Consider the following 15,027-nt stretch of genomic DNA (forward strand, 5'->3'; position numbering starts at 1 on the left):
GTAAGAAGAATTTGTCCTAACGAGTTATAGATTGGTTCAGCCTCTATGTGTAGATATCAGGCAGGAAGATGGCTGAGAGAGCAAGGTGAAATCAGAGCTGAATAATTCCCAATTTTTCCTCAAATTTCTAGAAAGAAAAGCAGTTCCAACCAAAGTGGGATAGAATCCATCTCTCTGCATCAGACCAGGTTTTCCCCTCAAAGCTCTCCAGTTTTCTATGTAGCCCACATTGTTTTCAGGTCAACTGGACAGCCAGTGGTTGAATGACAACATACGACTAAACATGTTGTCCCTGGTCAGGTTGGGGAGGGGACCAAAGAAAACTGAAGTCATACATAGTTTTTGCGAAGTTACACATCAAAGCAACAATCATTATAGTGACCTTTGATTGGCTTAACTGGGTGTCAATTCTGCTGACGTGAATAACAATCTTACTGAATTTAGCCTGAGCCTTAGTCAGCAGTTTCAGATAGTATTCAATGTCGTCCACTTCGGCCCCTGGAATGCATTTTAACTAAGGTCGCTGGAGTTCCTAAAGCCACATTTTAGACTATGGAGTTGCCAATAACCAGGGTCTGCTTCTCAGCAGGTGTGTAAGTAAGGAAAATTGATTAGAAATGTGAATGGGTCAATGGTGAACTGGAGCTTAGCATTAACACTACGCTTACTACAGACCGCCGCCTAGCCGGCCTGGGGTCCTGGCTGCTCGGGGTCTGCTGGAAGACCACTAATGGGGTGGCTGTGGCTGAGTGGTTAGAGCAGTCGTCCTCCAATGTGAGAGTTGGGGGTTCGAATCCACCAGCAGTCACATGTCGAAGTGTCCCTGGGCAAGACACTGAACCCCTCATAGCCTCCGATGTGTGTCCCATCAGTGTATGAATGTGGTCTAAAGCACTGATTAGTCACTTTAGAATGATTTGTTCAATTAGATTTGTAGAGCTATAGTAGAGTGCTGTATGAATGGGTAAATGAGGGCACAGATTGTAGTGTAAAGTGCTTTGAGTATCTTGAAATAAGATAGAAAGGTTTCGTCTCTCATCCGAGAGATGAGAGACGAAACGTTTCTACATTTTTTTTGTTGATTTGCTTTGTTTTGTTTTTTTGAATGTCCAGAGGACCAGATTTAACCTTTTTAGATTTTTCTACCTGGATTATTGAGCATGCATCAGGATATTAACTCAAGTTGCCTTTTTGGACATGCATGCATCTATTTGTACAAATTGTACTTGAGAGGAGATTATTACAGCCTTATATAAAATAAAAAAAGATGATGATATCGGAAATGGATCAGTATCGGCCAATATCCATATTTAGGTATCAGGATCGGAAGTTAATAAAATGTGGATCGGTGCATCCCTAAGAGGATCTACAAACTAATTTGGATAGCATTACGAAACATTAAAGGAATATATTATATATATATATATATATATACTTTGTATATATAAATGTATATGTATTTGAATAAAATATCTTATCTAAATATAAACTCAACAAAGACAAAAGAAAACAGTTTGACTTGGGATCCATGCCACAAAAAAGAAATGAAAAGAAAAGCTGATGTTCACTTGCATATAAGGACTTCAAGCACTAAAAAAATTGCAGAACATTCCCCACAAAAATGTAAGTTGATAAAGTATTATTGCTGATGTAAGGTTTTAATGTAGTTTTCAAAACTCTGAAAGCTTACAATTAATTTTTGTTCATTAAATATTTTTTGGAGTTCTTTTCTGGCTGAAAAATTATGATGAAACACTTTGGAGCAAATATACACAGTATCAGTCCAAAACTGGAGGCCAGTATGGCAAATATCTCCACAGCCACAGTAAATTTCCCAGGAGAGCTGACGTATGCTGGGATGAAGGTGATCCACACTGCACAGAAGATCAGCATGCTGAAGGTTATCAGCTTGGCTTCATTAAAATTATCAGGTAGTTTCCGAGCTAGAACAGCTAACACAAAGCAAAAAACAGCCAGCAGTCCAATGTACCCGAGCACAGCCCAGAAGCCAACAGCAGAGCCTAATGCACATTCCAGGATGATCTTCTCCTTGTATGTGCTTAGATTTTTTACAGGGAATGGAGGGCTGAGTACCAACCAAACAGTACAAATTAAAACTTGAATAAATGTAAGAAACACTACTGTCATTCTTTGTTGTGGAGGCCCAAACCATTTCATGACATTACTACCTGGAAGTGTAGCTTTGAAGGCCATTAGAACTACTACAGTTTTACCAAGAACACAGGAGATACAGAGAACAAAGGTGATACCAAAAGCTGTGTGTCGCAGCATGCAGGACCACTCAGAGGGAGCTCCAATGAAAGTTAATGAACATAAAAAACACAGAGTCAGAGAGAAGAGCAGCAGGAAGCTCAGCTCAGAGTTGTTGGCTCTGACAACTGGAGTTGTTCTGTGACAAAAGAAAATAATTCCTGTTATGATGGCCAGACAGGCCCCAGTAACAGATAATGCTGCTAGAATGACTGACAGGACTTCATCAAAGGACAGAAACTCTACAGGTTTGGGAAAACAAGCATCTCTTTCTACATTAGGCCAGAATTCTCTTGGACATTGGACACAATCAGAAGAATCTAAAATTGATCAGAAAGATGTATTAGTGCAAATTGAATGATGAAACAATGAAGCAACCATAAAGTTAATAACACAATTTTTGGTTTTACCTGTTGTATTACTGATCTCTCCTTCAGGACATGGTATACAATCATAGCAGCAGATGGGTTTTCCTTTCTGCAACACTTTTCGGGTTCCTGGAGAACAACTCTCGGAGCACACTGACACTGGAACCTGTCATAGAAAAAAACAAAATATTTTATTTGGTGTTGTTGCTGTTTTTTAGTGTGTTTTTGTATGCAGTTCACATAAACCCTTGTCATTTTTATTAGTACTTGTGTGTCATCCTCCAGCCAGGTTATTTCCCTGTTTATACGAAATTCCTGGCCTTTTGGCAGTGATGCATCATAGTATCCTACTGACACCACTTCTATATCTCCACTCTCACTCTTCTGCCAGTTGATCAGTTCATAAAAAGCCACCGGATCTCCATTAGCATCAAATGATACAGGATAGCCATTTCGGGAAAAGTTGACTTTTTTCAGTTCTGATAAAACCTATAGAATTTTTAAAAGAAATTTAAATAAGAAAATATGTTGTAAAGCTATGTAATCACAGAAAAAAAGAGAATTGTTTTATTCTCACCTGTTTGGACTCCAGTCTGAAGTGTTTATCACACTGGGTGGTGACATTTGTTTTCTGACACACTGCATTGTGAATAGCGTGAGCAATTGCATAAACAGCCTTGTACACCATGTTAGTGTTTCTTAACTCACTGAATGAGTTTTCGAGCATTTTCATGTTTTCAGTTCCATTGCATAGTCTCTTGTGTGAACCAGCTTCTATAAATACAGAAAGACAGAGGTAACATATTTGCTACCTAAATAATAAATTCACACATCCCAGCTGTTACCAACAGATAGATGTAGGTTTATACATATTCATAAACAGACAACTGAAACTTCAAACTGATTTATGTGATTTTATTGTCACCTTGAGGCTTGAAGAAACTTTTTGTAATACATAGTTGATTGCTCTGACAATGAGTTTTAAAAAATGCCGTGTTTTTGAGCAATTAATAGGTGGAAATTTCAGGCCAGTAAATGACAGTGATGTTTGTAAAGGTATAGTAGCTAGTCATTATGTGATGGGAATAAGAAGAAATGTATATATATATATATATTTTTTTTAAGGCTTACGTTTTATCAATGTACAGTTGAATGCATCCTCCCAGAACTCAGTGAGCACAGAGGAGGCAGCAACTTCAGTAGGAGAGAGATCCAACAGAAAATCTGTCAGTCCTGGTATAAGAAATTGTTCCAACGCCACTCCAATGGCCCCAGCACAGAAAGCAAAGTCCATCAACTCTGGGTCTGTGATCCAGCCCTCACTTCCTATCCACTGACGGAGTGGTAGAGGCTCACGAGCCAGCTCTTCTAAAAGGAGCCTCATTTCTGTAGTATCCATAAATGCAACAACAACCTTTGCTGTTGACCTGGAGGGACAATAAACAGCATTTCAGTAATACAATGCAAGATTTTCCATTCTGATTTATGACATATAGTTGTGTACAAACATATATAATATTTTACATAAATAATTAATTTTAACCTGCGGATAACATCTGCCACTCTTTGGATCTTGCTTTGAGGGTCAGTCCAATAGAAGGATTCAGAGTACTCCACACAGATCCCCTCTCTCTGAGCTGCAGCAAGAAAAGATGCCATACCATAATTTCCATAATCTGAGTCAGAGTGGACAGCACCTATCCAAGTCCAGCCAAAGTGTTTCACCAGCTTGGCAAGAGCATCAGCTTGGAACTGATCACTGGGAATTGTTCTGAAAAAAGTGGGAAACTGCTTCTTATCTGACAAGCAGGCACAAGAGGCAGAGTGGCTCACCTAGAGCAAGATCAATAACATAGCTTTAATGAAAAATATTCAAATATAGCAGGTAGATTTCATAATTGTATTTATAAAAAAACACTAATTTACTTGAGGAATAAGAAAGGATCCAATGATTCGTGAAATGCTAATAGATGGTGTTGATCCAGATTCTCCAACTACAGCCGTCACAACACCAGATTGAGAACAGTTGTCGTCTTTGTAAAACAATGGGTCGTGGCCATTTGACAGCTGAAAGGCCACATGCACAGCCACAGGCACTGAAGCACATGAGTCATAGATATGATATCCAAGTTTGATGCCTGGCAGTAGCTCTGTGCTGTTGTTTATCTCCTCAAGGGCAAAGATCATTGTGCGAGAGAAATGCAGTTGTGGGACAATAAGGCTGCACAGAATCAATCAGTTAAATAAATTTTTAAAACTATTAAAAGTGAAACAAAAGCATAAATCCTAAAATAGAACAAAAAAGATTACAATGAATATTTAAATATGAACTGCAAAAGTTATATTTAACATTTGCAGTTATAAACACAAAAGAATGTTATGCCCAGAGTCTTTCTAACAGTAAATAAAATAAAATAGCATAACTTTTCCTTATCACAAACATTTTTTTAGCAAATTACACATGTTCTATTAAAAAAAATCATATCTTAACATTTCTTTCCATAATGCTTTCCTTGTACTAACCTCCCTGTGCATTTTAAGGACTCAGGCTTGGTGGTGTACTGATAAATCACAGTGTAAATGTTGTAGTGAAATGTAAAAACACCTCCAATAACAAAGTCACCATCCATTGAGAATGCAGGCAAACGAGGAGTACTCTGAAGGGTGCATTTAACTGATGAATCCTCAGTACTGACACCAGCGGTAGACAGAACCTCTATAGGCTCAATCCCCTGTTTCAGATCATCCAGAGACCCACCCAAGACAACAATTAACATCAGCTCCAACAAACTTGCTGTTATTCTCAGACCAATGTAGAGAGATATGAGCTCCATATCTCTACTGTCTGTAATTGAATGTTCATGTGAATTTTTTAGTTTATGTACCTCCTAGTCACGTGATTTTTCCCCAGACATAAGATGCATTCAACCTGTGATTCTTCATTGTATCCATCATTTATACTTTGTCTTTTACTTTTCTTATCTAATAAAATTCAAGATGCTGAGTTTATATTTTTTGCCCTCTATCTCTCTCTTGTCATGTTGGTTTCTTATACAAATAAATGTCGCAGCCTCCGGTCAGCATCAGACATTTTATTTTTCCTCTGTTACTGTACAGTCTCACTCTACATGAGTCACAACATATTCCCCAGGCATGTGTTGCCCTCTAGTGGTAACATGTAATTCAATGGATTACACCACATCCCCCTTACTGAAGTTAGTTTAACTCGTCTTAACTGCAAACAAAAACATTGCTGTATCAAATAATTTCAATTTACATTGCTCACTTATCTTTACCTGCGCAAACATGTTATTTTAATGACAGATTAAATGTTAAATTTGAATATTTCTATATTTATCACCACAGTAAAAATGTTACACACGTTAGTTGTTGTACACACTCAAAAAAATACATACATTGGTTTAGTGCTTACCTATAATCAGAATCAGAATAAACTTTATTGGCATTGCGCCGAGATACAACGAGAACATGTACGTACAGTCATCCAAAAGATGGGCTGAGTGCACGAAGCTGCAACTATAAAAAAAGTGCAGCCTTCTTATTCTTATTCAGAATAATATTTTGCTTAGATGAGTAAAGGGAAGAAAACATGAGGAGAGATGGTATAAAGAAAGATCTCTCACGCCGTGTCCTAGACAGAGCACAACTTGAGGCATCAAAAAAAAACCTACCACAGCAAAGCAACATAAATTGACATTATACCTGTACATATAGGGCAGTGAAGACACTGAATTTTTAAGGGAAAGTCGCAGCAGCCACCCCCCAGCCAATGTCCAGATAAGAGGTGTAATTCATCATCAGCTCGGTTGAGGTTCTGTCACATGTTCACCGCTTTGGGGAAAGGAGTGGTGAGGAGACAAACAAAGCATCTTTGTTTTTTTCAAAACATGCCAGGAGTAGTTGAGATAAGTCTAACATCAATGCCACAGTTTGGGTCAAGCAGAACTCGTAAATTGCTGTTTTCTGCCTTTTAAAGTCTTGCTGGTATATTTTCCTCTGATGGAACTCCAAAACAGCCGAATTGATCCTTTACGCCAAAAGTTGAGCTCACAGCTTCTCCAAGATTATTTACCCTTCATGTGTGTTGCTAGCAAGTCCGCAGTCCTGATAACAGCTGCTCCAGCTCCCTGCAGCAGCTCCACAAATTCAGTCTGAGCGCTGTCGAGCTTCGACACAGCCACACAAATTTATAGACAGTCTAGAAATCACCAGCCAAACAGCAAAAAGCAGTAGTCATCATGAATCCAATTTGTTTCCGTCGAGGTAAGAGGGTCCTCCTTACCCTGACTCCTGTCGGAGAAGTTGATCACTTTGGTTGAGAGACCAGCTGAACCTTCGAATTAGGAGGTATGCAGAAAAGAACTTACATTCCATGTCCCATGGTTCTTTTGTAAGCCAGGGTCAGAGCACCTTCGGCCGTTGACCATGGCATCATGCACCTGACTTGTATGGCCTCTCCTTTAGGTGGTGGACCCACAGGAAGGCAAGAGGATGTGAATTTTCTAGAAAATTTGTCATGCTTGCTAGAACCTTGTCAGAAACAACAAATACAAAAGTGCTATGGTAAAACCATTTCTGTGTGAAAAAGGTATCAAATCATGTGTTTGTGGCAAACTGTTTTATATTTTGTGGTAGTTTGATGATGACTATTTTTTTCCATACAATTTTGTAAAATTGTGCTAAACATCCATCCATCTATTATCTTTAAACACGTCTTTCTTTTTGGGTCATGCGGGTCACTGGTGTCCATGTCCAGCAATCACCGTACGAGAGGCGGGGGACACCCTGAACAAGTCGTGAGTCCAGCACATAGACAAATAGAGACAAACAAGACAAACAACCATTCACTCTCTCATTCAAACCTAGGGAATATTTAGAGTTATCAGCCAGCCTAACATGAATGTTTTTGGTCTTTTGGAGGAAACCAGAGTACCTTTAGAAAACCCACACATGCACAGAAAGAATATACAATTGATACGCAAAAAGGCCCCCAGCTGGGATTCAATCCAGCAACCTTCTTGCCGAGAGGTGGCAGTGCTACACACTTCACCACTGCGCCACCCATTGTGCTAAACATTTAAAAAGTATTTTGTGTATTGTGTCACCAAATGGTAGGCTACTCAGATTTTCTTTTGAATTTTACTTTTTGCTTTTTTGTTTGAGAATCAAATTTGATTTATGAAAATTGGAATCAAAATGGGGCAGCATGGTGGCACAACTGGTAGAGCTGCTGCCTCTCAGCGAGAAGGTTACCAGTTCAAATCCCGGTCCAGGGGCCTTTCTGGGTGGAGTTTGCATGTTCTCTCTGTGCATGCGTGGGTTTTCTCCGGGTACTCCAGTTTCCTCCCACAGACCAAAAACATGCATGCTAGGCTGATTGGTAACTCTAAATTGTCCCTAGGTGTGAGTGAGAGAGTGAATGGTTGTTTGTCTCATTTGTCTCTATGTGTCCCTGTGATGGATTGGAGACATGTCCAGGGTGTACACCGTTCCTTGCATTGTGATTGCTGGACATGAGCACTGGCGACCCCCGTGACCCAAAATGGAAGAAGCGATAAGAGATGATGGATGGATGGATGGATGGATGGAAGGATGGATGGATGGAATCAAAATGAACATTTTAACAAAATAGTTTTACTTTTACTTTATTACTTCTATTTGGCAAATTAAAAAAACATAAAATCACATCTTTAGATTTTCATCATAGATTGTACGCCTTTACAACATTTTTCTAATAAATTTACCAAGAAAAAAAAACAACTACAAAAGATATCTGACAATGTATTTAGTTCTACTTAAATTTCAGTCTTATATTTTCATCATATATTTAATCCTCTAAAACTTTACTATTAATTTTTGTTCATTAAATATTTCTTGGAGTTCTTCACGGGCTGAAAAATTATGATGAAACACTTTGGAGCAAATATGCACAGTATCAGTCCAAAACTGGAGGCCAGAATGGCAAATATCTCCACAGCCACAGTAAACTTTCCAGGAGAGCTGACATATGCTGGGATGAAGGTGATCCACACTGCACAGAAGATCAGCATGCTGAAGGTTATCAGTTTGGCTTCATTAAAATTATCAGGTAGTTTGCGAGCTAGAACAGCTAACACAAAGCAAAAAACAGCCAGCAGACCAATGTACCCGAGCACAGCCCAGAAGCCAACAGCAGAGCCTAATGCACATTCCAGGATGATCTTCTCCTTGTATGTAGTCAGATTTTTCATTGGGAAAGGAGGGCTTAGTACCAACCAAACAGTACAAATTAAAACTTGAACACATGCCAGAGATGCTACAGTCATCCTTTGCTGTGGAGGCCCAAACCATTTCATGACATTACTACCTGGAAGTGTAGCTTTGAAGGCCATTAAAACCACTACAGTTTTTCCAAGAACACAGGAGATACAGAGAACAAAGGTGATCCCAAAAGCTGTGTGCCGCAGCATGCAGGACCACTTAGAGGGAGCTCCAATGAAAGTTAATGAACATAAAAAACACAGAGTCAGAGAGAAGAGCAGCAGGAAACTCAGCTCAGAGTTGTTGGCTCTGACAACTGGAGTTGTTCTGTTATGAAAGAAAATAACTGCTGTTATGATGGCCAGACAGGCCCCAAAAACAGAGAATGCAGCCAGGATGATTGACAGAACTTCATCAAAGGACAGAAACTCCACAGGTTTTGGTAAACAAGCATCTCTTTTTGCATTAGGCCAGAATTCACTTAGACATGGAAAGCAATCAGGAGAATCTAAAAATATAATTTAAAAGGGCTGTTAGTGCTTAAAACCACAAAAGTGCATTATAATTAACCTTTTTCTAAAGTTACCTGTTGTATTACTGATCTCTCCTTCAGGACATGGTATACAATCATAGCAGCAGATGGGTTTTCCTTTCTGCAACACTTTATGAGTTCCTGGAGGACAATAATCAGTGCACACTGATACGGGAACCTGTTACATAAAAGCAAAAAACAAACAAAAAAAGATGTTGTTGTCTTGTTTTTGTTTGTTTTTTAAGCAACTGAAATGAAGCATTTAATTAAATAAATGTCAAAGTTTATTATCTTAAGCCTCCTTACTTGTGTTCCACCCTCCACCCAGGTTATGTTTCTGTCGATCTGAAACTCCTGGCCTTCATGCAGTGATGCATCATAGTATCCTACTGTCACCGCTTCAATAACTCCACTCTCACTCTTCTGCCAATTGACCAGTTCATAAAAGGCCACAGGATCCCCATTAGCATCAAATGACACAGGATAACCATTATGAGAAAAGTTGACTGTTTTTAGTTGAGATAAAACCTAAAAAAATAAAATAAATTCAATAAAACTATTGTTAGTTTAAAATGTGTTATTAGACTATCATCAGCAATTAAAAAAAATATTAGAACTGACCAGTTTGGATTCTAATCTGAAGTTTTTATCACAATGAGTGGTGAAATTTGTCACCTTACACACTGCATTGTTAATGGCATGAGCTATTGCATAAACCGCTCTGTACACCATGTTAATCATTCTTAACTTAGATATGTCAGTGTATGAGTTTTTGAGCGTTTTTAGGTCTTCAGTTCCATCACACACTCTTCTGTCTGATTCAGGCCCTGAAAACACATAAAGACAAAACCGAACAGTTTTTTTTTGTTTCAGATAAACTGTACAAATCTCTCCAATTACAAGTAATGGGAGCTGTGTGTTTACACATAACACTTAAAAGACAATTCAATTCAAATTGATCATCTAAGTACTTTAGATTTGAAGAAAAATGAGGCTGTCATGATTTTTTTGTTTGTTGTATTTATGCAATTTTCTTTGCTCATTTCATGAAGTTTTCCTTGTTCTTTAATTATGATAGTCTTTATGTTAACTTTGGATTGTTTCTCTGTAATTTGTTCTCACTTTTTGTCAGTGTGCAGTTGAATGCATCTTCCCAGAACTCAGTGAGCACTGAGGAAGCAGCTACTTCACTGGGAGAGAGATCAAGCAAAAAATCTTCCAGCCCTGGGATGAAAAATTGCGGAAGGGTAACTCCAACAGCCCCTGCACAGAAACTAAAGCTCATCAGCTGTGGGTGATTTACCCAGCCCTCACTTCCGATCCACTGACGAGGTGGTGAAGGATCTCGAGCCAGCTCCTCTAACAGGAACTTCATATCTGCAGAATCTGCAAATGACACAACAACCTTTGCTGTCGACCTGCAGAGACAATGAACAGCATTCACTTGTATTAACCAATACTGGTTTGCTATACAGATTACTATATATATGAAAATTATAATTGATAAAATTTTAAATACATTTTAAGCTAAGGAATATATGAAATGTTTGCCACAATTCTACATATAATCAGTTAAAAATGTGTTGAAAAAATTGGCTCAAGTATTGAATTGTTTCATCTGATTAAAAACAAATGACTTTTATTCATTGTTCATTAACTGCACATTACCACAATTAAACAAGCAAAATCATTAAATCAGTAACCTGCGAATAACATCTGCTACTTTCTGGATCTTGTTAAGTGGGTCAGTCCTATAGAAGGATTCTCTGTACTCCACACAGATCCCCTCTTTCTGCGCGGCAACAAGAAAAGACGCCATGCCGTAATTTCCATAATCTGAGTCTGAGTGAACAGCACCTATCCAAGTCCAGCCAAAGCGTTTCACCAGATTGGCCAGAGCATCAGCCTGGAACTGATCACTGGGAATTGTTCTGAAAAAAGTGGGAAACTGCTTCTTATCTGACAGGCAGGCACAAGAGGCAGAGTGGCTCACCTAAAGACAGAAAAAGTGACGATGTAATTAAAATTGTAAACACCAAAACTTTCATGTCAGCAAGTACATTTTACAATTTTAGTTTGCAATAAATTCTGATGACATGCCTGAGGAATTTGAAAAGAACCCAAAATTCGTGCCATGCTGATAGATGGTGTTGATCCGGATTCTCCGATGACAGCCATCACAACACCGGACTGGGAACAGTTGCTGTCTTTGTAAAACACAGGGTCGTTGCCATTTGATAATTGAAAAGCTATGTCCACAGTTGCAGGCACTGAAGCACACGAGTCATAGATCTGATATCCAAGTCTGATGCCCGGCAGCAGCTCTGTGCTGTTGTTTATCTCCTCGAGGGCAAAGATCATTGTGCGAGAGAAATGCAGTTGTGGGACAAGACGGCTGCACAAAATCAATGAGTTGAGGGCTGACATTTAGTTAAATAAACATCATAACAAACACAAAAGAGCTAATAGGCAAACCTACACATACAAAAACAAAACAGAATATGGTTGGGAAATTAAACTGATGCTGCAATTATTTTTCTTAACAAAATGTTGCCTTTAAAAACAACATTTTACTTAAAAGTTGAAACGATTTTTGTCAAAAATGGAAAGGATTTTAAATGTACACAGTTTAAAAAAAATGTTAATAATAAAATTATTTTTAAAAATATTGTTTCAGCATTTACCATATTAGGATTTTAAACAGTTTAATACTGATTAATATGTGAAAAAAGCATGATGTTTCCTCATCATTAAAGCAAACTTTGTTACAAATCACACTGCAATTTTTTTCAAATATATTTAACATCGTTTTACATTGTCGTTTACCAACCTGCCTGCGCATCTTAGAGGCTCAGGCTTGGTGGTGTAGTTGTTGGTCACTGTGTTCAGTTTGTAGTGGATGGAGAAAACACCTCCAATAACAACGTCACCATCCCTTGAGAATACCGGTAAACGAGGAATACTCCACATGGTACATTTAATTAAAGAAGCTTCAGTACTAACTACAGTACCAGTCAGAGCCTCTATAGGCTCAGTCTGCTGTTTCAGATCATCCTGAGCCCCACCCAGGACAACAACTTGCATCAGCTCCAACAAAACCACTGCTAGTCTCAGTCCAGTGAAGACAGTCCTGATCTCCATGCCTTCATAATCGTTATGTGTAATCTGTAATATAAATGTGCGCCGGTTTTGATTTATATAGACCTCCTCCTGCTGTTTATCAGAAAAATGACGCTCTCACACAATTACCATTGTTGGATTGGTACTTCAATGTTTTGTTTACTACATAATTGGAAACTGAAGATGTGACTTGCATCTCACAAGTTTACCAAGTTTTAGTTTGAACCTTGCACTAAAGTGCAGTGGGGGAAAAAAAAATCATGTTTTACTTAAAATATTTATTATTTTTTTTGCACATTGTTGCCTGAATCAAATCCAGAATTGTTTATTTCCTAAATACATTTGAAATAGGCAATTACAAACAAAAGTAGCTTTGGGTTCCCAGTACTACATCAACATTTTAAATTAAATTCAAATGTGTGCATACTCAAAAATGTACTGTATATGTTCACTTCATACACAGGATCTGGTCAAAGATTGTTTATTGCACATTTGAAATAGGCCTACCTAAATTTACTTTTAAAAATCCTGCGTGGGCGGAGACGTCCGGGCCCTTGGGCTTTTCAAAATCTCTGCTTTTTAACTTTTGTTGGTCTGGCTTTCCAAAACCCTCTCAGCTTTATTCATTCATTCAACCTTTATTTATACAGGTTAGTCTCATTGAGCCACGAGGACTCATTTACAAGAGGGACCTGTTCCAGACAGAACATATAAAGTGCAGACAACTATGACAGTGAACAACAAACTACAGTAAAAATGTAGTTAAAATAAGAGTAGTGTTATAAAACAATAAATTAGGGTGCTGTAAAACAGGGTTAAATACTAAAAACAAGCACATATCTGCTTTGATTTTTCTATTGACGTTATCAAATTTGAAACCCCTTAAATAAATTAAGGACAACTTCATTTCTTGTTGTAAGGTGTTCCAGGTTGCAGGAGCTGAGTAGGAAAAGGCCTTTTTGCCAAGTTCAGACCACATTGAGGGGAAGCTGCAGGTAATGATGTCCTGAGAATGCATGATGGAACTGCACTGACGTCGTGACATGTGGGAGGAGATATAAGAAGGCAGCAGACCAAGGAGGGATTTATAGATGAAAATTAATCCGTGTGAGATCCTACGTGTAGACAGTAATGACCACCTGACCAAAGGGTACAGAGTGCAGTGATGGGTACGGAAGTTACAACCAGTTATGAATCTTAGCACACCATGATAGACAACATCTGCAAAGAGCTGGCAGGGACATTTTTGATGAGGTGTTATGTACCACACATACTATAGTGTAACGAACCCCTTTTAGTTTGGACAAAAATCACCACACAAAGAGAATATTATAATATTTATTTTCTAGGAGAAATGTTGCAGATTGGACCGGTTCTGGTGCTGGTTCTGGTTTGGGTTCGGGTTCTGGTACTGGTTCCGGATCAGGGACAAGTCTATGAGATAGAGATCGGTTAGTGGTCGTGCAGGAGATTATGGGGAGCAGAAAAGTCAAAGGAGGACCACTAACAGTCTCACAGGGGGTTCTGAAGAGTAACGAAGTCCAAACTGATCAGGACCGCTGCAGGAGAGGCTGAGTCCGGTGAGGGGCTGCAGCTGGCCACAGCGACAGGTGGGTGGCGAGTCCGTTGAGCGCAGAGACGTAGTCACACAAGCCTGGGTCCAAAACCGGAGAGCAGAAGACAGGAGGTACCGGAGGAGAAGACGAGGAGGCGTAGTCGTGCAGGCAAAGGTCAGAACCGAAGACAGAAGACGTGGTAATCCAATGGGTCGAGCGAAAGACGATGTCCAGGTAAGTCGTGGGTTCAGGAGCCGAGAGGTCAAGCCAAGAGGGAAGGACATGAACCAGGAGAGGGACAGGAACGAGGAGACAGGTAAACTATGACAAGGGGACATGAAAGGTTAAGGGGGAACAAGGCAGGATGAGTAACGCGAGGTATCTACTTACAGTGAACAGTTTTCAACTACCGGACACCGAAGAAGAGAAAGAGTGCAGCTTTTAAAGGGTGAGAGTGACAGGTGCAGCCAGATGAGTTCAATCAGCTGCTGCAGGCTGCAGTGAAGACAAAACTAAACAACCATGACATCACCCTCAACCAGCATGCAAAGAAGACAAACTAAAACTCACGTATATATAAACAAACATTACCTGAGTGGACAGATTGAATGAAACTTACAGAAAAGATCTATTGCAAACTTTAAAGGGTGATCAGGGTGACAGAAAATATAATCTATGGAACGTGATTCGTGACACTATAGTATACACATAGTATATTTATGTGTGGTCCTTTTGGTTAAAAAAAAAAAAAAGAAAAAGTTTCCCAGTCTAGTATAAAAACGACTGTATTTTAAGAATACCAATTACCTAACCCTAAATGATAAGTTGCAATGAGACAATAAAAAATAAGTGTGGGCGTCTTCTTTCTGGAGAACTCCACAGGGAGGGATATAAATCAGAGGAAACAGATATCCAAGGA

At 39.0% G+C, this 15,027-nt stretch overlaps 2 protein-coding genes across 2 annotated transcripts; both read right to left on the reverse strand.

The window, feature by feature from the left end:
* Positions 1-1,692: 1,692 nt before the first annotated feature.
* Positions 1,693-5,284, reverse strand: LOC119410670 (extracellular calcium-sensing receptor-like). The gene is made up of 8 exons (XM_037677555.1): positions 5,163-5,284; positions 4,566-4,860; positions 4,183-4,472; positions 3,771-4,066; positions 3,217-3,413; positions 2,907-3,128; positions 2,682-2,805; positions 1,693-2,591 (listed from the first exon to the last, which is right to left on the reverse strand). Exons 1-8 carry the CDS (start codon positions 5,267-5,269, stop codon positions 1,693-1,695), a joined length of 2,430 nt encoding a protein of 809 aa, XP_037533483.1. The 5' UTR covers positions 5,270-5,284.
* Positions 5,285-8,509: 3,225 nt separating this feature from the next.
* On the reverse strand, positions 8,510-12,426 carry LOC119410671 (extracellular calcium-sensing receptor-like). The gene is made up of 8 exons (XM_037677556.1): positions 12,263-12,426; positions 11,533-11,827; positions 11,136-11,425; positions 10,555-10,850; positions 10,054-10,259; positions 9,739-9,960; positions 9,487-9,610; positions 8,510-9,408 (listed from the first exon to the last, which is right to left on the reverse strand). The coding sequence occupies exons 1-8, from the start codon at positions 12,400-12,402 to the stop codon at positions 8,510-8,512; spliced, it is 2,472 nt and encodes an 823-aa protein (XP_037533484.1). The 5' UTR covers positions 12,403-12,426.
* Between the last annotated feature and the right edge of the window lie 2,601 nt (positions 12,427-15,027).

The sequence above is a fragment of the Nematolebias whitei genome, chromosome 6 (genome assembly GCF_014905685.2).
Source record: "Nematolebias whitei isolate Nwh7 chromosome 6, NemWhi1, whole genome shotgun sequence".
Lineage (NCBI taxonomy): Eukaryota > Metazoa > Chordata > Actinopteri > Cyprinodontiformes > Rivulidae > Nematolebias > Nematolebias whitei.

Coding starts and splice junctions, on each gene's coding strand:
- LOC119410670 (XM_037677555.1), bottom strand. CDS start 5,269: ATGGATGGTGACTTTGTTATTGGAGGTGTTTTTACATTTCACTACAAC. Junction 4,861..5,162: donor TCCTTAAAATGCACAGGGAG/GTTAGTACAAGG, acceptor GATTCTGTGCAG/CCTTATTGTCCCACAACTGC. Junction 2,806..2,906: donor GGCTGGAGGATGACACACAA/GTACTAATAAAA, acceptor TTTCTATGACAG/GTTCCAGTGTCAGTGTGCTC.
- LOC119410671 (XM_037677556.1), bottom strand. CDS start 12,402: ATGTGGAGTATTCCTCGTTTACCGGTATTCTCAAGGGATGGTGACGTT. Junction 11,426..11,532: donor GTTCTTTTCAAATTCCTCAG/GCATGTCATCAG, acceptor TTCTGTCTTTAG/GTGAGCCACTCTGCCTCTTG. Junction 10,851..11,135: donor GTAGCAGATGTTATTCGCAG/GTTACTGATTTA, acceptor TTGTCTCTGCAG/GTCGACAGCAAAGGTTGTTG.